Source organism: Phalaenopsis equestris, unplaced genomic scaffold (genome assembly GCF_001263595.1).
Source record: "Phalaenopsis equestris unplaced genomic scaffold, ASM126359v1 Scaffold001023, whole genome shotgun sequence".
NCBI lineage: Eukaryota > Viridiplantae > Streptophyta > Magnoliopsida > Asparagales > Orchidaceae > Phalaenopsis > Phalaenopsis equestris.
The window spans coordinates 104,984-130,139 of record NW_018165462.1 but is presented as its reverse complement, the minus strand read 5'-3'; the positions used below and the strand labels follow the sequence as shown (position 1 = coordinate 130,139).

At 31.1% G+C, this 25,156-nt stretch overlaps 1 protein-coding gene across 1 annotated transcript; it reads right to left on the bottom strand.

Moving 5' to 3' along the window:
• Positions 1-1,756: 1,756 nt before the first annotated feature.
• LOC110032770 (selenium-binding protein 2-like) lies at positions 1,757-24,889 on the bottom strand (the record flags this gene model as incomplete). Its single annotated transcript, XM_020736517.1, is given in 7 exon segments — positions 1,757-2,213; positions 2,322-2,594; positions 3,377-3,484; positions 3,577-3,808; positions 4,292-4,519; positions 4,641-4,839; positions 24,806-24,889. Coding segments are annotated over 7 exon segments (1,406 nt in total), but the record flags the coding sequence as incomplete, so codon positions are not given.
• Between the last annotated feature and the right edge of the window lie 267 nt (positions 24,890-25,156).

Below are 25,156 nucleotides of genomic sequence, written 5' to 3'. Positions count from 1 at the left end.
TTTGCAAACTTTAAAATAATATTTAAAAAGAGATCATATAGTCGCATGATATTCTTAAAAATTTATCACAAAGTACATCATATAAAAAAAATTTTTCCCAATAGAGAATTTGATTATGCATGTGTCCTTGACAAAAAATGTTAATTCCTTTATGAATATAACTACTATTATATAGATTAGCATGCTTAACAGTGTTCAATTAGAGAGATTTACTAAATTACATAAGATTATATTCTCAGTACATCTGTTATTTATAATTTCATAAACAACCTTGTCCATAAATTGTTTGATGTCACTAGATTTCATGGAGCTAACATCACCTTATCATGTATGCAAGGAAAAAATTCAACCTCATCCCTTTAAACATCCTTAAATTTGTTACTGATTCACAATGTCAAACTTTGATTATCGATCACTTTTTATCTATACATTAGTTTAACCAATATTTGGTTTGTTTATTTATCATTTTTATCTCTCCATTGAAAATAATAAAAGAAACCTCAATAGGCCAAGCTCTGAATAAGCATTGTTGTGAAGACTTCAATTTAATTTAGACTTTCTTGCTTTGATTTCCCTTCTGCATTCACAATCGGTTTGGAAGGAAGCGAGCATGTGTTTTAAATTGAGAGTGATTTTTGTTATTCCCAATTAATTGTTGATTGTTAGGAAGCCAAGGATTGCAACTTAATTGAAGTTCTACTTTGTATGTAAAGTTAATGACTTAATATAAAGACCAAGTTGAACTCATTTCAGATTTATCTAAGATGATCACTTTCAATTCTTCAATGTATTTAACAATAGCTTCTTGTGTGGACTTTAAGGCAGTATAATTCTTAGAAATTCATGGTGTAAGCACTTGCAAAAAGAGAAAGCTATGTAATGTTGCTAATGATGATATAAAAGTTGCACATATACAAAGGAAGGAAATGGCCTCTTAGCAATTTTTTTCATCATTGGTCCAAATCTCGCATTGTTCTTGCCTTCATGATGTCGAGATTAACATAGTTACAACCACTAAGTGTACCCTTATGCCACAAATTTAACCTACTTGTTTAGTGGGATCTTCATGTACTCAAAGAAAGCATTCATGGCTTATTTATTAGTGCATAAAGTGGTTTTTTTTCTTATTTCTTCATGAAGACTGAGAAATTAAATGGAAAATTAAACTATCATGTCAAAAAATGCATAAGAAAGGTTTTTAGCTATATAAAATTTTGAAAGGTGTTTTCTTTATAATTGTGAAGATAATAATACTATTAAGTAAATTTTAAAGTAAACAAATGCAAATCTCATCTAAAATTTTGCACACTAAAGACCCATGCGAATTTGACCATCAATTTGAGTACAGAATGCAGAAGAAAATTTAAGTTTAGCTTCTAACAGTATTCACAATATTTTCAAAATTAGGAGGTCAATCTAACATCTCTATTAGAAATAATGTTTAATGGGAGCTCATATGGTCATATGATATCCTTGAGAAATGATCATAAAGTGGTCATATAAAAATGTTTTGCCAATAGATAATGTGACTTTGCACATGTCCTTGACAAATTCCTTTGTGAACATAGCTAGCATTATATAGAAGAGCATGCTTAACAGTGTTCAGTTGGAGATATTCAACTATAGTATTTAGATTATATTCATAGTGCATCCTCTATGTATAAGATATGTATAAGAAAGTCAGAGACAGCCTTTTCCACAAATATTTTGATGTTGCAAAGTCTACTAAAGCTCAAAAGTAGAGAATGATACACTATCAAAAAACAAGCCTTTTTTATTTAAAACCATACAAAAAAAGACAACTCATGAACCAATAAGCTTTATTTAATCATCAACATAGAAGTTTAACAACCAACTCACCCCCTACTCTGGCCAGATTTATTCATACAATATAAGCTTCTGCGCCATTCTCCCCCGACAGAAAAACACCCCTATATCCAGATATCAGAAGTGCAGTCACCTCCAGGGTATCTCATCTCATGGGCAAGCGAGGGGCCGTCAGGTTCGCGTCCAAAGTCGACGAAAAAGTTTGGATTCAGCTTCAGCCCGCCCTCATCCGTGTCAACATCGATTTGAAGCATATGGGAGCCTTTCTGGACAACCTCTGGGTAGAACTGCTTGTCCCACACGCTAAAGAGTGAGTTGGTCACATAGAGTCTCTTTCCGTCGAGGCTCAGCTGGATCATCTGAGGCCCTCCTCGAAGCCGATTTCCCTATCCAAAGCATGCATTATTTGGTTGCAAAAAACCTAAGTTATTTGTATCTATTTCGCTGCTGCTTCGTGAAGAAAATGAGCCATCAAGATGGTTGGTGTGACTAACCTTAATCTCGGGCACATCGAATTGTGCTTCGGATCCATCGTCGGCGATGTAAACCACATCGCTTCCTTTCTGAATCGATCCGCCAACCCAAACCTGGCCGGTGAGCACAGGCTTGAGAGGATCCTCAATGTTATACTGCCTGATATCACCATGCAACCAGTTGACAAAGTAGAGGAATCTGTCATCTAAGGAAATGAGGAAATCAGTTATGAGCCCAGGCATGTCAGGGAGAATCCAGTTCTTCACCTTAAGTGGTTCCACTGATATCGCCACCTACCGAACATAAAAATAGAGATTTTTAAATTTACATTTAATAATTTTTTTTCTTAAAAAACAGCATTCTATAAACTAAACTGTTAAAATTGATACTGTTTTCAATATTTTAAAAATAAGCAGACTTATATGCAAACACTTAATTCATATGTATTTACATATCTAAACCTAAATTTCAGTTTTTACTTATATACCATCTTACTTGCACATAAAAAAATGAGTAAAATAGGAATTTTATATGTGCTGAAAAATAGGAAAAACATAAAAATTTCCTTTAAAAAAAAAGAAAGCTTTTCAGGTTATAGGAATTTAATATTTTTAAAAGGCATTTGCATACATACCACCCAATTCCTATGTATTTACATATTTAACACTTAAGCTTTACTTATTTACATTTATACCAACCAAATCTTTCATATCACATCAGAAATATCACTATTTTAACTTTTAAATATTGAAATACATATTCTCATCTATAAATAAGATGATATATAAGTAAAAATTGTGGTTTAAGTGCAGATATGTAAATACAAATGAATAAGTGGTATGTATGTAAATCTGCTTATTTTTAAAATATTAAAAAACAGATTTGTCACCACTTGGTGACAACATGGCTTTTAAATTTGTTTTTCCAAAAATGTTATTTTTTAACAAAAACTTTATTTACGTGTCCATTTTAATTTTTTTCTTCCAAACGATATATTATCAAATACAGTTACTCCATAGGGGCAAGGTTTCTGAAACAAGAAGACCACATAATCAATCAGCAAAGATAAATTCACCTCATGACTCCATGATCCATCTTTGGTCTTGAAGAACCTCACCATGTTACTGGTCAGAGCGCACCCTACAAAGCCGGTATCTTTCAAGGGGTCGTGCAAAAACCTAATCTATAAAGTTAAATCATAATTTGAGTCCTCAAAGTTCGCTAAATTTGCAAAGCTTCTCATCCCTACCAAATAAGATTGAGCTCTGTACTTACTTCTAAAGGTAGGAGACCGGTATCGCCGAGGTCCAAAGTCTGCTTCAGTTCTCCATCAGACCAGCTGTAGACATGGAGATGCCTCCCGTAGAGTCCATTGGTGACGTGCTCGAGATTAAATCCTTTACTAAAAGCTGCCGGAGCTCCCCACGACGTACTAATCATCGTATTGTGCCGAGGTTGATACCAGTAATCGTATCCAAACAATGGGCTGTGACCTGGTTTCTCCCACCTGTTGTAATTAAAAAAAAAGATTTAATTTCTTTCCAAAATAATTGTTCTGCAAAAAATAAGCTACTTTTTGAACAAAGATTTGAAAATATTTCACAAAACTTTCCAATAAGTTTCTCAAGCTCCTTTATGAAAAGAAGCTCAAACAAACAAAGTCCATAATTGATTTTATAATGGAAATATGAGTAAAGCGTCAAAATAGTCATCTGATTATTTACAACAGCCCATTTTAACCGCAAAATATATAAAAGCATCAAATTAATATTAAACTCTTTTAATGGGAGCTAAAATAATGCTCCATGTGGATTATTTCAACCATATTAAGAGAGTTTGGGGATAAAATTAACATTTTTTTAGACTCTTAAGCTTAAAATGATCCTCTGCAAAGAATTTATCTATAGAAAATTTATACAAATTACTAAAAGATTAAATATGATACATGAACAACATAGAACTGAAAGGTCATCTAAGGAGAAATCAACACCTTCCTTTGATATTAAAATCAGAATCCAATAGGAGAAAACCATTCCCAGCTGCATTGCCGTCTTTGTCACCAAGGCAAGACACCAAAAGGTCACCGGATGCAAGACAATGTGACGTGTGAGGATACGCCAATCCGGTTTCCCGCACAATATCCTCAGGCTCAACTATCTTATGCAAAGCGGGAGCCATTGGATCTGTAGCAGTGTCGACAGCATAAATACGACCAGATCTGATGGCATATAAACCATGTTAATCGATCAGAACGAGACGAGAACTAAATTTTTTATACAGAATAAGCGAAGATGAGTCGTCATAGGAGAGATCCATAAAGTGGGTGGATTCAGACTTACATCAACGAAGGCAGGATTAGGTAACGTCTATCAACTGATTGATCACCATGGCAAGAGCTGCAGGCATTCCAGCCTGAGTGATGCAGTTCGTCGCCTACATAGGGAGCTGGAAGTCTATGGATGACTTGCGAAAAGGTTGGTGAGTTAGGATCAACATCCACTGTTGCCAAGTAATCAGGCTTGCCCTTTTCATTAGTTCCTGAATTACAAATTACTTAAAAGATTAGAAAATGAGAAAAGAAACAGTAAAGCAACAATAGTCTGTCATATATGAACCCTAGTATCTAATCTGTGATCTAGGGTTAACACTCATAAAGATTTAAAAATGTGTTTGTAAACATTTTTAGGATGTGCAAGCATACTGTAACTTGCTTTTTCTTATCATAGTGGAAGATGATGATGAACTTGTTTCTCAATCAGCCAATTTTCAAAAAGAATTAAATTAGGATTTATAAAAAATCGTCAATTTATGGAAATAGTTCAAGTCATATAGAACAGATTTGTAGGATCCATTAGGATCTCTGCAAATTAATTCATATATAATCTTAATAATTTTTAACATGATATGACCAAAATTAACAAATCCCTAGAGTTCTAAAGACTTCTACCTCTTGTGGATGGAGAGAAACTTCAAGTCGTGTTTGGGTTTGTTTTGATTGTTTTTTTTTTTTTTTTTGGTTTTTGTTTTTTTTAAAATAAATTTAAAATTCATATTTGGAAAAAACTAAAAAGAAAAATTTTATTTTTGTTTGCATAAAACTCTATTTAATCATAATCATTGCATCGCATTACAATTAATTATAATTAATATGTAGTTAATTAACTCTTAATTCTAGTATAAAAAGTTTAATTAATTTTTATTCATCGCAGTCATAATTAAATATCAATAAAAGATCCATACTTCTAATTACAATATAGTTAAATCCTACTTAAATAAATAATTGAACCAATTATTCTTGCTTCTTAATCAACAATTATTTATCCCAAAATTAATTATCAATAATAAACAATAATAATAAAACCTTGATAATCTTAACTGAAACTCTAATAATTTTAAAATTATCCTAGATAATAGTTAGTTATAAATTATTTTGGATCATTAATTAATTATTTTAATGATCCAAGCTTAATTACCATAACTAAAAACTAATAAAACCTTAGTTATTATCGAATTAAAAATCTAACAACGCATAATCAGCTCAGTAAATGGTCAATTATCAATTACACATGTCAATTATTCAATAATAAATTATCCTAAGTCTATTTATTAAGATTAAACACTAATAAAACCTTAATGGGCTTAATAAATCCTAATCAGTTCCTAATTAACCTAATAGATAGCTAGTTTGACCAATAATCAATTAATTACTGATCTAAACCTAGTTACATAACTAAACTAATAAAAACTTAATAATCTTAATTAAAACAATAAACCCAAAAATAGCATGATTAATGTCAAATCAAACTAATTAATCCAAATGACCCAAACCTATTTCCAAAACATATAAACCAACCATATGAGTGTTTTCACAATTTCTGTAAAAACCCCACTTCTTCTAAACAAAAATAAAACAAAATTGTGAGACTTTACTTTTACTATAGTAGGGGATTGAAAAAAAAAAGGGAAGAAATAGAAGAGAATAAAAAAATTCTTAGGGCTTGTTTGGGATCAATTTTGTTTTTTATTTTTGTTTTTCCTTTAGTTTTAAAATATTTTTATTTAATGTGTTTTTAATATGTTTTTTTTTTTTTGCTTTTAGAAACAAAAAAAACATATTTTTTTAAAACACTTAAAATAACTTGTGTTTTGTGTGTTTTCAGAAACAACCATATCTTAATCAAATATACAAAACATATTTTATTTCAAATCAAAATATAAATAAAATAAGATAAAAATAAAAGATAGAAAACAAAAAATAAGAGTGATCCCAAACAATCTCATAGAATTTGATAGGTCAAGAATAATCTATATAGATGTTTTCAAAACAGCAAGCCCAAATGGAATATGCAATAGTTCATTTTTGCCTCAATATACAAAGAGAAGCAACACTTTTATGAATGAGAGTATTTATGACTTGTTATCATATATTCATATATTATGTCCAATAGGTAATTTAATCAATCAAATTTAAACCACATCAGCTAATATTTTTAACAAATATAATCAAATGTTGAGTAACACTAATTTTTATCCATTCAAAAGAAAAAAAAAGAAATCAAGGACATAAATAATAGTGATGAGAGAATATGTAAGATTTAAGAATAGTCAATCATAAGGTTGGCTGTCCAACTAGAGACCACAAGGTTGGGAGAGTGTAATGTGAAAGAACTGTGAATATCAGGAATCTAAAAGCATTTTTAAGAAGATTTTTGTGAGCGAGATGTTACAAGTGCCAATAACAAGAACAAATAAGAAGCATATAAGAAAAGTAACCGACAAAAGAGAATAGTGAGAGAAACTAATAAGAAAAGAAGAGCTCTGTTAGAAGAGAATAGAGAATCAATGAGTAATGACTCAATAACTACAAGAAACGGTGAGATGAAAGCAGTTATTGCATCAGTGGCAAACTGAAACATGAAATTTGAAATAAGATTCTGTTGCGATACAGAGCCAAGTGCATAAAGCTATAACAAAATGCAGTGAAATCCACTTCACAGACTTCGCTTCACTTCACTTCTATTATCATCAAATAAAGCTGGCTATGCTACCAAATATCTAGATTAATTGGAAATCTTAGAATAAGTAAAGCGACTTTACCAGATACAGTGTTCATTTAACATGATGTTAAATAATTCATTGTATTATCAAATATTAAAAATTCCCATGCAATCTGAAAGTAAAGGTTTACAATTAGTTTTTTCTGTAAGATAACAAAATTTACTGACTTTATTGGCATAAAAATCCTTCAATTTTCAAATTGAACTCGAAGCTAATTTGAAATAAGAAAACATATTTCTGAAAACAAAGAAAATTACTGGTTCCTTTGGTGAAGTGTCGTTAGAAATAAACATTAACTTTATGCTCCAAAACACTCCTGGTGTTCCCTCAAATATAATGGTTTTAATTTAAAAACAAAATGAATGAAAATCTAATATCATTTTTTAAAATATATGCTCTCCATATATAAGAAAAAAATGAACCTACTTTAAACCTAATTCTCTTGAGAATATCTACCAAGGCTATAGATGAATCAAGCATTCAACAAGCTACTCATGTTCCAACTTGAATAGAGCTCATTCATGTCAATTGATTAAATAATTGAACAAGCTTCAGCTCCCACCCAAATTTATGCTCGTTTACTTTCTTTTGTAGTCCAACATTACTCGGACACTTTACATTGCATTGTTTAAATTGTATTTCAAAGCATACCTATTTGAACTTATAACCCATGTGGGCGAGTTTATGAGTGGTAAGATTTTCTTTATTCAAGCAGATACGCTGGATAAGCTTTTAAGGTCCATTTTCTCTTCGATTTTCATATTTCCCTCACTCTCATTATACTAAAAGCAACTAAAACAATTCTATCTATCTATCTATTTATTTACTCCCTTAGTATGCTGAAAACAACAAAAATACTTTATGTATAAGCGACCCCAGGAACCTTGCAATTGAAGTTCTCATTCCAAGTACTTAACTAGCCCTTTACTTAAAGCTAATCCTAATAGGCTTGGGCCAAGGATCTAGTAAGCCAACAAACAAAGCCTGAGCATTTAAGCAAACGACAACTGCCACCGCCCTCGCCATGAAAACGTCACGTCAATCTCCTACCATGGACCTAAAAACATCAACAACCTCCCAAGATAGTAGATGAAGCCCAATACAACAACCTCATGTTACTATGAGGCAGGCTGAAAATGTGTAACATCTAAACACAAGCAAGCTTTTGACTAGGTCTTCTCCAAGCCATGAATTTCTAAATGCATTCAGAAAATATACAATCTAAACAAAACATGAGCAAAAAAAAAAAGCTTCTTCAAACTCAACAGAGCTAAAAGCAACTTCCAAACAAAGCCACACTAATTTCAATGTTTCCAATATTAAATAAGTGAAATTTCCTTTGTATGTAATTCTGATCTTTTGAGGAGCCATAAGGTTCTTTTGCTCGAGATATAGTTCCCAACTCACAAAAGAAACTTTTTTGGGCACAACTACATCCTTAGCTTCTGTATAGAGTGCAATATATTAAGTTTTGTTGGTTGAAAATGTCTCGTTGCATGCAAATGGGCTTGTAAAAGGCAGGAAATCATTCCGAGAAAATGAAGATTGCTTTTTTTTTTCGGAATCAAATACCAAAATCAGAATAAAGGGCCAAAAATTTTCATGTGACAAAGAAAAAAAATTAAATAAATAATCTCAAGTTATTCTCTAATTGAACAGAAAATACTACTTTAAAATGCAGTGCAATATATAACTTTTCATTGACAAGTCAAAGAGAGCTTTAGAAAGTCAGGAAATGACTGTCAGAGCTGAAGCAGTATGGTTTGCCTAAGTGATATAGCTACATCTAAGTAGGGTAGGCAATGTGATTAATTGCAGATCAAACCTTGAAATTACGTATAGCTGTGCACGCAATGTAGCAAGTTTAAGCGAAAAAACATTCTCATGACCATATGAGGTGTGCAGAAGTAGAATAAGTGTTGGAAACATTCCTTAATAGCATAAAAAATTGTTGGAAAATAATGGAAAGCAAAGCAGATTTGCAATTTCACCTTTAAGGTTCGAGTTTCAGCATTTCTCATAATTACAGATATACAAGGAAAAATGCAGATCTGTTAAAAAAAAATCTTTTTAAAGAAAGAAAAGCAAATTTAAGAGATATTTTAGCTTTTGTAGAAGGTATAGATCTGCATCTAGAAGGGTAAATGATATTGTAAGTTCTAGAAGAGTGAACATGTAACAGCCAAGAATTTCAGAATGCTTCAGCAGAAAGAGAGCAACAAAGACACAAAAAAATTGTTAAATTCTAGGTAGTAGGAGGACAAACACAACAGAGTTGGAAACCATATGAAAAATTCTAAAAAAACTAGAACCACTTATTTATTAAATAAGCATCATGCAAGCGTATTATCCCATAAAAACAAGAAGCTAATACCCTTCAAGCAGTAGGAGGCTGAATTAGTATTCTGATTATAAGATAAATTCAAAATTCCACTGCACCACTTGTAAATTGCAATAGCGGCTCTCCTCAAGACCATAGGTTGGAACCATGGCCGATCACAAGTTAGACCAAAGATGCTTAAGCTCTTAGTGGTGCCAATAGCTTTGAAATAATTTCACGCCACTTGAGGGGGCTCGCCAAAAAATGGAGGATGGAAAATTACGGTTATATGGAAGACTGTAATTATTTATGAAAGGTCCTGATGTGGAGGGTGAGAGAGGAACATGGGGACTTGATTTGAGCTAACAAATGGATGCCAATAATAGAGGTATTATGGAAGAAGACACGGTAGAGATTGGGCAGACCATGAAACATAATGTGGATTTTCCAGGTAAAGTTAAGATAGGTGAGATTTTTGCTCTATAAGTGAAAACAAAATAAACAATATAAAAATTGCTTGGGCGGGTAGGTGTGGTTGTGAGGGTGATACAAGCAGCAGATTTTAGGTCAAAGCAGATACTGTTTAGTATTGGTGCTAATGGTTGTGGTAGGTGAAAGAGTTGAAGAGATGGCGGTGTTTATTGTCATGGTGTTGACGGTGTGGCCAAAGGAGACTGTAGAGGTTGGTTCCTCGCATGACATGTGACAAAATGGCAAAATTAATGGTAAGAGTATTCCAAAACTTTGGTTCATTTTCACACAACTTGATTGCCTCATGCTGATCACATTTTTAATGTTATATTTTTAATAAAGAATCAAAGCTCTCAAGATAGGCTCATATATGTAAGATGTTTGATGATTGTGCAGTCCAAAGATAAAAATAAATGCCTCGGAGAGGCTTGACTACTGTTATTTAATATTAGCGCAAATCCCAGAAGGTGAAATGAAGATTTTTTTCAATATTTGAAGTAGATCTAAAGACAAAAGTTTTCGCCCAAGAATGTTCTGAATTATTGCAACTCCTGTAGCGTTCATTGGTTCATCTTCAATGTATAACTTCTTCCTTCAAGGAATTTACAATGTCATTAGAGGAGATAATAGGTTAGTAAGTAATTAATCTAATTAGGTACTTAATTATTAGGATAATAAGGTTTTATAATTAATCAAACTTTTAATTAAAAATAACCTATTAATTAGGCATCAAATAAAGATTAGGCATTAGATAATTGGCATTTATTAACGATTAGGTTATTGAATCTATCGCCAAAAAATGCATTAGGGAATAATTAATCAAGTTAGCTTGTTAACTATCAGGATAATTGACTCAAACCGCAATTACGCAGATATTTATATTCCAAAAGATTGTCAAAAACTTGGACACAAATTATAATATTTAGCGGCTAGTATGAATAAATAAAATGATTTAGAAAAGAAATAATAAGCTTTCACACTAAGGGTACCATGCAAATATAAGTATCGTTTCAAGTGACTTTCTTTAAATATTCTGTATCAAACTTTAGGGAATACGAAAACATTTTAATAATGACTTAAAAAGTTTTTATCTAAATTGCAGATAAAAATGATAAGAGAAAGGTGTTGAAATATTTGTAATTGATTAAAACTAAATTTATGTGCAATCAAAATTTAAGTAGGAAGTAAGAACAAAGTTTAAAAGACTAATAAAGTTTAAAAAAATTGAATATTAAGAAAAAATATTTCCCCTTGCAAAGAGATCTTAATCAGTGTAGGATTTGAATGACTAAACATATAAAATGATATATTGTGACAAATAGGAGCATGCATATATTCTTTACCCCCTCTCGGTGCTAGCAAAGAACATTGGCTAACTTTAAGTTTGTTTCAGCTTGCGTAGTAGTGCTGAGTAGATTATAGTCTCTCACTTCTAGATTACTCGTTGTGCCCTCTCTATAGAACCTACTAGGGACCCTTAGATCCAAACTCAATATTGAATTGACAAAAGAATTTAATCCGTTACCCTAGAAACATCAATTATACACCCATCAAAACATATCTCTCTATCTATTTGAACTTTCCTTAGATTGTGGTCGCCCTACTCGTAAGGTGAGTGTGGCATCAACAAGTTGGGTGAAATTATAGTCCTCTCGGATCATTATGTTTCTCAACAGATTTTAACCTCACAAGTGGCTAATTTGCAAAGTCAATGAAGAATCGGTAAAAATGTCATCGCAATTTTTTAAAATAAAAAAAATCTTTAAATCATTCTCATCCCACATGATTATTTATCATATGTAAGAAGAAAGAAGAAAAAACTACTTAGAGTTCATGAAAATAGCACAACAAAACATGATTTTTATTGAAATACAAGTCATAAAAACAAAAACTCAAACGCAAATACAAAATACTTATCATATATCATCTCCCCAAAGCAATTCATGAAATTTTCTTCAAGCAATCTCCAAACTCTTCTTACACAATCAAAGACTCTCTTCTCTTACACAAACTCTCACCAATATGAACTAACGCTCTCTAACTCTCTTTTTCGAACAGCCATTGGTCCCTTTTAATAGATATCTGAAAATAACCAAGGGTCACTTCAAATACTTTTTCAAAATTCGTCCAAATTCATTGCATCTTCTAGAGAAATTGTTTATGGCGCTATGGCGCCAGTCTGGGGCGCTACGACGCCCATCACGCCAGATAGCTGGCACTATGGCGTCAAAGGCCGGCGCTATAACGTCATATGATGTTGTGTCATTTTGCTCCATTTTGCACTCATTTTTTCTATAGATCCTTGTTCTTATATCTGAAACCAAAAACATGCAAAATGTTTTCCTTTAAAGTGCAATAACATCAGAATGTGCATAAAATGAACATTAAATGTATATTAAAAATAGGTAATTTTTAGGTGTATCAATTTCCTCAAACTTAAACGTTACTTGTCCTCAATTGACTCTTTGTACTATATAAAAATTCATAACATATGGTAGTGAGTTTTACTTAAAATTTCTATAGTTTTTGTAAAAATGCAATAGGGAAACTTTAGAAAAATTTTAAATAACTCAGGTTAACACTAAAATATAAGAATATCTAGTAAAGTCTAAAAGTTCTGATTTTCTATTCATTTCAAAAATAATTATAATTTGTCGTACTAGGGATGCCTCGAAAAATTACAAGAAAAGAATTTCGTGAGAACTCTATTTGTAAAGATGCTAATATTTTTATAAATAATTTCAAAAATGTAATTAAGTCTTTTTCCTTAAGATGATTTAAGTGAAGTCAATTTTTTATTAGGCTTCTCTTCACAGTTTTTTTTCTTTTTGCTTTTCTTTTTCTTTTGATTTTGTTTTTCTTTTTCTTTAAGAATCATTTTTAATCCTTCCTTTCTTTTTTTTATATGAGGATTACTATATTTAAATAGTTTTTAATGATTTTGAACTTCACCATCCTTTTCTTAAAGTTAAAAACTTCTCACATGTCTTTACTTAATAAATGTGTATTAGCTTTAAAGAAGATTTTTCATAGAGTCTCAATTCTTTCTTTTTAAGTGTATATCTAAGATCCTTAAAATTTCAGAAATACAATTTCCTTTGCTTTGAATAGCAAACGCATAATCTTATACTTTTATACTAAATATTTTAACCCTAGAACTAACTTTTATTATTTAAAAATTTTACTTAAGTCTACTATGACATTTATAAAACAAAAAATATAGTTATCTAAAGCTAATCCTACATACCACATGTCATGTTAAAATAATTTTTCAAATATAGTTTATTAATAAAAAATAAGGTTTAGTTTTAAAAAAATTTTCTCCCTTCTCCCAAACTTAATTTTTTTATTAATTTAAAACAGTGCAGTTCATAATAAACATTAAGAAAGAAAAAATTCGAAATTTTTAAACAGGAGAATAGTACAAATACAAATAGTAAAAACAAGTGAGTACAACAGTAAATATGTTTTAATTAAGCAGATTTAACATGAAAAATATAAAGTGAAAAAGTACTGTCTTGCTCAAGCAGTTTATAAATGAAATAGAGCATTAAATAAAAAGTTGAAAGGTAGTGCAAAAGAGTAAAACCCACTAATACAATATACATATCAAAAGTCAACGGCAATAAGGAAAACTAAGTACAACCAAATATACAATAAATCATCTACTCATTCCCCTCATCATCATCATATTCCATGTGGTCACTAAGTATAAACTCTGGAAATGTAGGACTAGATGGAAATTCTACACTATGGTCTCCTTTCAAGTATCTCACTAAAGAAGTGTTAAAACTAGTATCATAATCATGTTTAAGCCTCAGAAAAGACCCATAATGATCTATCTTTTGATCCATATCAAGCATCCTACCCTGAATAAATCCAATATCAAACTGAAGTGCCTGAAAATCATCACGAAGGACATCCAGAGTTGCAGAAGATGAAGCTGACCCATAAGAGGTAGAAGGTCTAGAAGTAAAAGAAGAAGGAATATCTGAACCTCCACCCCTGGATCCTGATCCAGTACGCTTGCCACAAATTTCCAAGTTTGTTTTTCCAATAGGCTTTAAAGATGGCAAGATCTCTTCCCATGGCTCATATTTAACTCCAAATTGTATACACATTATAAAAATAAAAGATGGGTAACTTATACCTCCAGTTGTTCCTCCTTTAGAGAAAATGATCATATTCTTGTAAATGAGAGATCCAATATCTATAAGTTTTCTCATTTAAATACAGTAGTTCAAAGTGGCTCTCTCCCGGGTTAGCTCGCTAAAATAGTTAGTTGGAAGAAGTCTAGCAGATATAAAATAATGTCAGGCTCGAGAATGAACATTAAGCAACAAAAAAGATAAGTTTACTTGACGTCCGTTCTTGATCTTCCAAACTCCATGCCCGTCGGTCAAGAACCCAATAATTTCATCAAGCTCGACATTAGTTGGATTAAACTCTAAATAGAAACAAGCAGGAACGTTATGCAACTAATAAATGTGATTTATTCAAATAGAATTAATATCAACATAGTGTCCCCTAACAAACACCAAATCGTCAGATTCATCAGAAGGATTTGTATAAAATTTTCAAACAACAGAAATGACTGCAACGGTAGTGAAAAAACAAAAAGTTTCCCACTATCGTTCCACAATCAAAGTACTCGATCGTTCCTCCAAGACAAAGACAACTATGTCTTGCAATCAATTTCTTTGATTGCAGATCTCCATATATATCTTGTGCTTTAGAACTTGCAAATCGTTCATTATCAAAAAAGTTTTTCCTCTTCTCATTTTCATCTTAAGAGTCATGTATAATTCAAAGGTGAAGAAATTCAAAGTTTGAAGCTCTAACTCCAAGCCAATCGCCCACAAAGCCAAGTCCAAGGGGAGAGATTTGAGAAATATATGAGGAAAAAGACGAATCAAGAGAAAAAAATGACGAAAACCGGCGGTCTTGGCACTAAAACCCGCGATCCAATTTGGTTCAGCACTATAGCGCTGATTCAGGCGCGGTAGTGCCCTGCTTCATAGATGAATGATGCTATAGCGCCATGTTTAACCATGCAGATTTTGGAATTTTTTTTCTTTTTCGAAAGAACACAACAAATCTAAGATTTTCAAACTCTAATATGTCAGTTTCAACAGCCATTTCGAAAGTTTATTGCCTTTGTCATCATTCCAATGTTTACTCCCGCGACTACTAATTCAATCCTTCATAAACAATAAACCAACTTTCAACAACACAAACTTAACTTTTTTTTTTTCTTATAATAATCCTAAGTTCGTTACAAACGGACATAACGTAACTCAATTAAAAACAAATACAAACATAAAACACAAATTTGAAGTGTTACAGTCACATTAAGAGCAAATTCCGCACACCACAAATTAGCACTTAATACTAATAGATTTTTCACATAATTGTACGTTTAAGAATAGTTGTGCTCGATGTTATCCCCCACCTTTTCAGCCTTTAGATAGTTACAATCGAAGATGTGGTAGAATGGAGCGCGAAGGAAATCTTGAGCAACTTTACCGTCTATCCACTTGTTATTGCAATACATATTCACATGATAGTCTTGAAAACAGGTCATATGGTTGCCACTCCAAGTGCTCGTACTGGTGATACATGTCACTCAACTTGTTGTGCAGACGGTATAACTCCTCTTCAATCTTCCCCAATTTGTCTGTAATCCACTCCAAACTCAGCGCAAGAAATCCATTGAAATATATTTGGGCATCCTTATGCATCTTCTTTTCTTCAAACTTACTATTGCTATTACTCTTCATGGCTCTTGAGACAACGATTTCTAAGTTGGGATGAATCTTTCACTCTTTTCCCTTCTCTAGACAGCTTAGAAATGTGAAGAAAATGACTATTTTCGTTCATGGCGGTTTAATAAAGAAGAAGGGGGCAGAAAACCGTCAATTGGACGGTTTAGGGAGTTATTCTGACTGTGGTGCTATGGCACCAAATATGGCGCAATAGCGCCAATCCAAGATTCTCAAAAGTCAATTTTTTTTTTGTCCCACATTAATTTAATCAATAAATTGTTATTTTGTGTCGCCTCAATCATGTAAGGCTCAATATAACTTCATAAACTTATCATAACAACAATCACTAATCAAATCAATCCACACTCATTAGTATAGGTTGTCTCCCACAAAGTGTTTGGTTTAACGTCGTCAACCCGACATATCCAATGTTTTAATTTGGTTGACCCAATATCAGGATCTCCTCAAATGTAGGAGGACTATCTCCACTACTTATATATGTTTTTAACATTTGTCTATTTACTTTAATCATTCTCCTAGTTTTAGGATCTTCAAGATCAACATTATCATATGAATAAACTCTTACCACAATAAATGGCTCTGACCACCTGGACTTAAGTTTTTCTTAAAATAATTTCAATATTGTATTATATAATAAAATTTCTTGTCCAGACTCAAAATGTTTTTTAAAGATCCTCTGATCATGCCACATTTTCATTTTCTCCTAATAGATTTTAGCATTCTCATAAGATTCATTTCTTATTTCATCAAGCACATTTAATTGCAATAAACGTTTATCTCTAACATCTTTCAAATTATAATTAAATTCCATATATGAGCCGATATTGTGACATTCCTATAAAAGTTTTATAAGCAGTCCTATATGTCCATAATGCATTATCTAGCCTAACAGACAATCTTTCTAGTTATGATTAACGGGTTTTTTCAATATTCTTTTAATATCATGATTAGATAATTCTATTAGACCACTAGTCTGAGGATGATAAGTTGTGACAATTTTATGCTTAATTCCAAACTTTAGAGTTAATGTTTGAATCATTCTATTCTTGAAATGACTTCTCTCATCTATAATAATTAATCTCGGCATTCCAAATCAAGTAAAAATATTTTTTTTTTATTTTGCAACACACTTAACATCACAACGGGGTAAAGTAGCAGTTTCAATTCATTTAGAAACATGATCCATAGATATCAAAATATAATTTTTTTCAGAAGCTAGTATAAATTGTCTCATAAAATCTAAACCCCAAACATTAAAAATTTCAACTTTCAAAGTAAAATTTATTGACATGTCATTTCTTCCAGAAATATTATCTACTCTCTGACATCGATCACAAGTTTTAATATAATTATTAATATCCCTAAATAAAGTATGCAATAAAATTCATACTTATAAAATTTTAAATGTAGTTTTATCAACCCTAAAATGTCTCTCAAAATCTGATTTATGACATTTTTGCATAATTTCTCGGGTTTCTTCTATCGGTACACATTTTCGAATAACTAAGTCCTTATATTGCTTTCATAAATAAAGGTCGTCTCAAAAATAAAATTTTGAATCATTAATAAACTTTTTTATTTGATGATAATCTAATTCGTATGGTAAAATATTAATAACTAGATAGTTAACTACGTGAGCATACCACAAAATTCGTCATTCATTAATAGCATATAGTTGTTCATCAGGAAAATTTTCATTTATTTCATCATTAAAGTTAACATTATTTTCCTGTTCAAGCCTTGACAAATGGTCAGCTAATGTCCATCCAAATGCTTTCTTATGATTTTTCAATGTCTTCAATAATTTTTTTTTCTGTTCTGCAGTCAGGTCTAAAGATATTATAACTGGTAATGTAGATGAGTTCCCCAAAAATGCATATTTTAAATGAGTAGTGAGTACCTTCATTTTAAGTTTGGGAGATTTTTCTATTTAATGAATTAGAGGTTCACTATTTTCAGTAATATCTAAAATTTCAAAATTTTTCTGAACATAATTTGAATCTTCAATAATTATCTCATTTGATTTGTCTTCAATATCAATTTCATTTTCACTCTTCAGTTCTTTTTGATCTGTTATGACTTTATATCTATCTTGAAAATGATTAACAATCATATAATCAATAATATTCATTCTACAATATTTATCATCTTTTCCTTTATCAGAATACATCATTAATTTAAGCACATTAAGTGTAACTTTCTGGTCTAACTCTCATGGTTAGTTCTCCTTTTTGCACATCTATCATCGTTTGTCCGGTGGTAAGAAAATGTCTCCCCATAATGATAGGTATTTTTTTAATCTTCTTCCATATCTAACACAATAAAATCAACAAGAAATATAAATTTATCCACTTTAACCACCACATACTCTATAACCCCCTTAAAATAGGTGATAGATCTATCAGCTAACTGTAGGGTTACAGTAGTAGGAGAAATCTCTCATAAACCTATCATTCTAAAAATAGATAATGACATGAGATTAATGCTAGCTCCTAAATCACATAGAGATTTTTCACAATTTTTTTCCCCAATCACACAAGGTATAATGAAGCTCCCAGTATCTTTAAGTTTTTTTAGAAAACTTTTTCTGAATTATTGCACTACATTCTTCTCTAAGTGCAATAGTTTCATAATCTTCGAATTTCTTTTTCTTGTTTAAAATTTCTGTCATAAATTTGGCATGACTTGCATCTATTCTAAAACTTCTGCAAAATGAACATTAATTGTAAGCTTCTTAAATATCTCAAAAAAATTTGAAAATTGTCAATCCAACTTTTGCTGCCCGAGTCTTTGAAGAAAATGAGATAGAGGTCTTTCTAAATTAATCTTATTTTGAGGGACAGGTTTTTCTACTTCCATAAGAATAGTTTCTTCAGGTTTTTCAATTTTTTTATTCTCTCTCAACTTCAATCTCTTTTTGAACTCCAACATTTAATTCTTTTCCGCTTCTAAGTTGGACAGTTTTAACTTGCTCTTGTTCTTTATTTGGCTTTAGAATTGATTTCAACATTACTGATGCCTCTTACTAAGTGCGTTAGCAATTTGTCCCAGTTGATTCTCAATGTTTCGAATAGCAACACTTTAACTTTGTAATTGATTTCTCATCTGTAACACTGCTTTTATAGACAACTTCTCCTTAATTTTGTTGGTTACTAATAAATCCAAGAGTACTACTAAATCCAAGAGGATAAGTAGGTCTATAATTAGAAATACTCTGGTTGTTTCAATTTCACAATGGGTTTACTTGATTGTTCCCCAATTGTTGACTTCCACCACTAGAATTGTTATTCCAATTAAAATTCTGATGGTTTTTCCAACCTGGGTTGTAATACTTAGAATATGGGTTATTGGGGGGTCTATTATAGCATTTAAAGTTTCTAATGAGGTTTGAGAATCGATCTATCTTAATGAATTTCCTTCAATCACATGAGGTGTTTGAGGACAAGTAATTCTAATTTGGTCTATTTTTCTAGATAATGCAGCAACTTGACATGCAACCATCAAAATAGTGTCATTATCATGAATACTAGCTACTTTCTTTGGATTTATCCTTTCAGAAAATCATTGAAAATTATTCATAGTCATCTCTTCAATTAATGTATAAGTTTCATCAAATGATTTTGACATTAATGAACATGCAGTACAGCGTTTATGATAGATCTAAAGAATCCTACTAACATATTATAAAAAATTTGAATGATTAACCAGTCTGGCGAAGTATGATGTGGACATTTTATAAGAAGTTCTTTAAATCTTTCTCAAGCTTCGTAGATTGACTTTCTTTCATACTAAGTAAAAAAGGTAATATTATTTCTAAGCTTAGTAGTTTTTAAGAAGAAATTATTTAGCCATGAATTTTTGTGTTAAATCCCCCCAATTTCTAATAGATCTAGGTGCTAACGAATTTAACTGCATCTCAGTTTCATCTCTTAATGAAAAAGAAAAAAGCTCAAGTCTGACAGCGTCGTTTGATACATCGTCCTATTTAAATGTAGCACACAGTTCTAAAAAATTTGCTAAATATAAATTTATATCTTAAGATGGTGTTCCCTCAAACTGATTGTTTTGTATCATTTGTATAATTGCAGTTTTAAGTTCAAATGAGTTAGCTGCTATAACAGGGGTTTGTATACTTAAGTGGATTTCATTCGTTGTAGGGTTTGTGTAGTCCCTGAAAGATCTTTATATGTTATGATGTTCATTTTCAACAGTTTGATTATCAATATTATTTTGTAACATGTTCGTCATTTCTTGTAAATTGTAAACTGTTTTTTGTTCTCTAATTCTTTTTATCGTTTGTTCTGACTCAAAATCGTAAGGCACTAAACCTTTAGATCTCGAACTTAGCAAGAATTCAGCAAATAAAAATATTCTTAAAATTATTTTTTTGATTTTCGGCTTTAAATTTTTTAACTTTTTGTTTTTTCAAAATTTTTAATTTTATATTTTTTGAATTAAAGTACCACAAGGAAAATTAAAATGCAATTCTTCTAAAATAAGCTTACAATTCAAATAACAATTTTCTAAGTTGAAAAGTTTCATCCAATTCCCGACAACGACACCAAAAATTGGACCCAACCCACAATTACGCAAATATTTATATTCCAAAAGATTGTCAAAAACTTGTCTCAAATTATATTTAGCGGCTAGTGTGAATAAATAAAATGATTTAGAAAATAAATAATAAACTTTCACATTGTATGTACTACGCAACTATACATATCGTTTCAAGTAATATAGAACTTTCTTTAAAAACCCCATTATCGAACCCACAAGGAAAGTTATAACTTTTTAATAATAACTTAGAAAAATTTCTATCTAAATTGCAGATAAAAATTATAGGAGAATAGTGTTGAAATATTTGTAAATTATTAAAATTAAATTTATGTGCAATCTAAATTTAAGAAGAAAGTAAGAACAAAGTATACAAGACTAATAAAGTTTTAAAAAGTTCAAATATTAAGAAAAGATATTTCCCCTTGCAAAGAGATCTTAATCAGTGTGGGATTTGAATGATTAAAAATATAAAATGATGTATTGTGATAAATAAAAGCATACATATTCTTTACCCCCTCTTGGGACTAGCAAAGAACATTTGCTAACCTTAAGTTTGTTCCAACTTGTGTAGTTGTGCTGAGTAGATTCTAGTCCCTCACTTCTAGATTACCCACTGTGTCTTCTTTATAGGACCAGAGACCCTTAGATCCAAACTCAAGATCGAATTAACAAAAAAATTTAGTTTGTCACCCTATAAACATTAATTCTACGCTCATCAAAACTTATCTTTCTATATATTTGCACTCTCCTTAGATTGTGGTTGCCCTTCTCATAAAGTGAGTGTGACATTCACAAGTTGGGTGGAATCATAGTACTCCCGGATCATTATGTTTCTCAACAGATTTTAAACTCACAAGTGGTTAATTTGTAAAGTCAATGAAGAATTGTTAAAAATATCATCGTAATTTTTTAAAATAAAAAAAATATTTAAAGCATTTTTATCTCATGTGATTAATTCTCATATGAAAGGAGAAATAAAGAAAACTACTTAGAATTCATTGAGATAGTACAACAAAACAGGATTTGTATTGAAATTCAAGTTTTAACAACAAAAATTCAAACACAAATACAAAGTATTTATCTTATGTCTTCTCCCCAAAGCAATTCCTAAAGTTTCCTTCAAGCAATCTCCAAACTCTTCTTACGCAATCAAAGACTCTCTTCTCTTACATAAACTCTCACCAATATGACCTCACGCACCCCCTAGACTCTTCTTTTTTTTTAAGTCATCGACCCTTTTTAATAGAACTCTGAAAATAACCAAGGGTCAAGCACCTCTTCAAAATTCGTTCAAATTCATTGCATCTTCTAGAGAAACTGTTTCTAGCGCTATAAAGTCACTCTAGGGCGCTATAGCGCCGATCACATCGGATACCTGACACTATGGCGTCATATGATGTGTCATTTTGCTCTCATTTTTTCTAAAGATTATTTTCTTGTACCTGAAACCAAAAACATGCAAAATATCTTCTTTTAAAGTGAAATATCATCAAAAATGTGCATAAAATGAACATTGAATATATATTAAAAACAATAAATTTTAAGGTGTATTGATAATGAATCATATTAACAAGAGTATATTAACTAATTAACATAATATATATTGTAAATAATAATATATACTTTAATAATAATGGCACTAAACTAGCCCAATTAATACGGTAAATCACTCATTAATAGTTAGGATATAAAATGATAATTAGTAAAAAATTCTTATAATTATTGAATTACATTTAAACTGTAAGATATTAATTTTGAATGAATTTTATATTGTAAGTAATATTTTGTCACTAAATTAACTCAAATTAGAATCAAGAGTAGTTTACAAAAAAGCACTTACAACACTTGGAATTAGTGATTTCACCAAACAATCTTACACATTACTGAAGAGCACCATACAATGCAATAAAGACAATCATAGCGATTGATTGATCCTAGCAAAAGTTCAACTTCTGATCCAGAAAAAAATTAAGAATCAAATTTTCCAAGGCCCAACCAATAAAAACTTCCATAGATTAAAAGGAAAAAATCTTTTATGCAATAGGAAGAAAATTAATCCTTTACATACAACAACAACCTTTTATCCCACTAAGTGGGGGTGGCTACATGAATCTTTTTCTCCATTGTGTCCTATTGAGTGTCATATTTTCATTTAATTCTAATAGATTAAGATCATTTTTTTATACAAATATGCCTAAATCTTTTTAGGTCTAACTCCGTCTTTCTTAACATCAATCGAAGCTAAAACATCTATTCTCCTAACTGGATCATCAGATGGTCGACATTTAATATAACCAAACCATCTAAGAAGACTCCCTCTAATCTTGTCTACCACTAGAGCTACAACAATCCTATCATGGATATATTCATTTCACATTTTGTCTCTAAGCATCAAGCTACTCATCCACCTAAGCATTCTCATCTCATCAACAGTTTGTTTTATGATTCTCTTTTAAAGGTCAACAATCTGTGTCATAGACATTGCAGGTCTTAACATCATCTTCTAAAATTTTCCTTTCAGTTTAAGAGATATTTTTCTATCACACAATGGGCCCAAAGCATTTCTCCACTTCAACCAACCAACTTGAATTCTACTAATAGCATCTCCATCTATATCACCATCACTCTGAACAATAGACCCAAGAAATCTAAAATGTTCACACCTTTTAATGATTTAATCACACATAATAGATTTAATCACTCATAGTTACAACTCTGCCACCAGAGCTACTACAACTATATTGCATTCCATGTATTCAGTTTTAGTTATGCTCAAACGAAGGCCTTTAGACTCCAATGTAGACCTCCTAATTCAAGTTTATCCTGAGCTTTTTTTTTCTATTCTTATCCACGATTAGTCTTATCCACAATAAGGATATCATCAATGAAAAGCATACACCTAGGTATATTGTCCTTAGATCCTCCTATAAATGTTTAGTAAGTGCATTCATAACTAAAGCAAAAAGATATGGGCTTAAAGTCAATCTCTAATGAAATCCAACTGAAATAGAAAAATACTTAGTGAACCTCCTTCTATTCTAACACAAATAACAGCTCTATTATACATATCTTTAATGACTTGAATATAAGTAATATCAATATTTTTTTCTCTAGAACTCTGCAAATGACTTCTCTTGAAACCTTATCGTAATCTTTTTCTAAATCAATAAAAATCATTTGTAGATCCTTCTTATTCTCTCTATACTTCTCTATCAAACCTCTCAATAAATGTATAGCTTCCATAGTAGACCTGCCCGGCATAAATCCAAATTGATTATGAGAAATCTTTGTATCACGTTTTAACCTATGTTCGATTACTCTCTCCCATAATTTTAAGGCATGACACATCAACTTAATTCCTCTATAACTAGCACACTCTTGTGCATCCCAACGAACCCAAAAAAAACAAAATAATTAAAAATTGGAATTAAAATATTATTCATCCACTTCTCAGGCATCTTTTAGTCTTTAAAATGATCGATCGTATTTTCAGAAACTTCATTGAAAAGTTTATCCAAAGAGCTAACCCACCTATGTTGAATAACTTCTTCTAAGAAAAGTAATTTTTTTTTTTAATCTTTAATACATTTTACATACATACTACAAATTCATATTTAAAACCTAAACTTTCATATTTACATAAAAAATACTTAAATTTTTAATATTATATCAAAAATACCACTATTATTAGCTTTTAGAAATCAAATATGCCTTTTCACCCATAGGTTTATGCATCAAAGTGTCATAAAAGTAACAATCAAAGTTTATGTGTCTGATATGTAAATAAATAAGAATTGGGTAGTATGTATGTAAATTTCACAAATAAAGAGGCATTTACATACACATCACACAATTCTTATGAATTTATGTATCTAACACCTAACAGAATTTGACTTTTTTATATTTCTAACACTCAAATATTTCATATCCCATCAAAAATGCCACTATGACTAATTTTTAAAAATGAAATGCACATTTTCTTGCATAGTTAAGTTGGTATAAATATAAATATCAAAGTGTAGATACATAGGAATTGTGAAGCATGCATGTAAATCTTACAATGAGTAAAAAAAAACTTCACAGTAAAGATCACCGCAATAGCCCATGATTCAGATCCAAGAACCCTCCTCCTTTTCTTTCTTTCATTCTGATCGGAGCTATAACGTTGAATCCGATCTCCATTTCATAGGTCAAATCAAATAATACCACCACCGACTTGGGGAAACAAAACTAATTCCGAATGTTATCCAAACCAGCAAACATAAAAACTGAGCAGAGATACAAAGAGGATGGAGATTGCGAGTTATTTCACCGTTATAGACGCAGGTGACGTAGATCAAAGCCTCGCGAGGCCCTTTCATGGCTTCGAGCGGCGATGCATAGCCCGGTCCCTTCACTTTCCTGCGGCCAAAGCCCTGTCCACTTCCACTGCTCCGACCATTTTCTTCTGCTCTGTCTTCTGCGCTGCTAGGCGGTCCCAACTATTAGTGGCGAGATAAGACAACCGACACATTAATAGCGCAATTCAAAAGAGAGGACGTTTTTCGGCATTTTACAAACGAGCGTGATACAAAAAGAGATAAATTTGAAGTTATCTACAAGTTGTCTTAAGCCACCAATTAAAATAACAATATTGATAATAATAATTTATTATATACATATT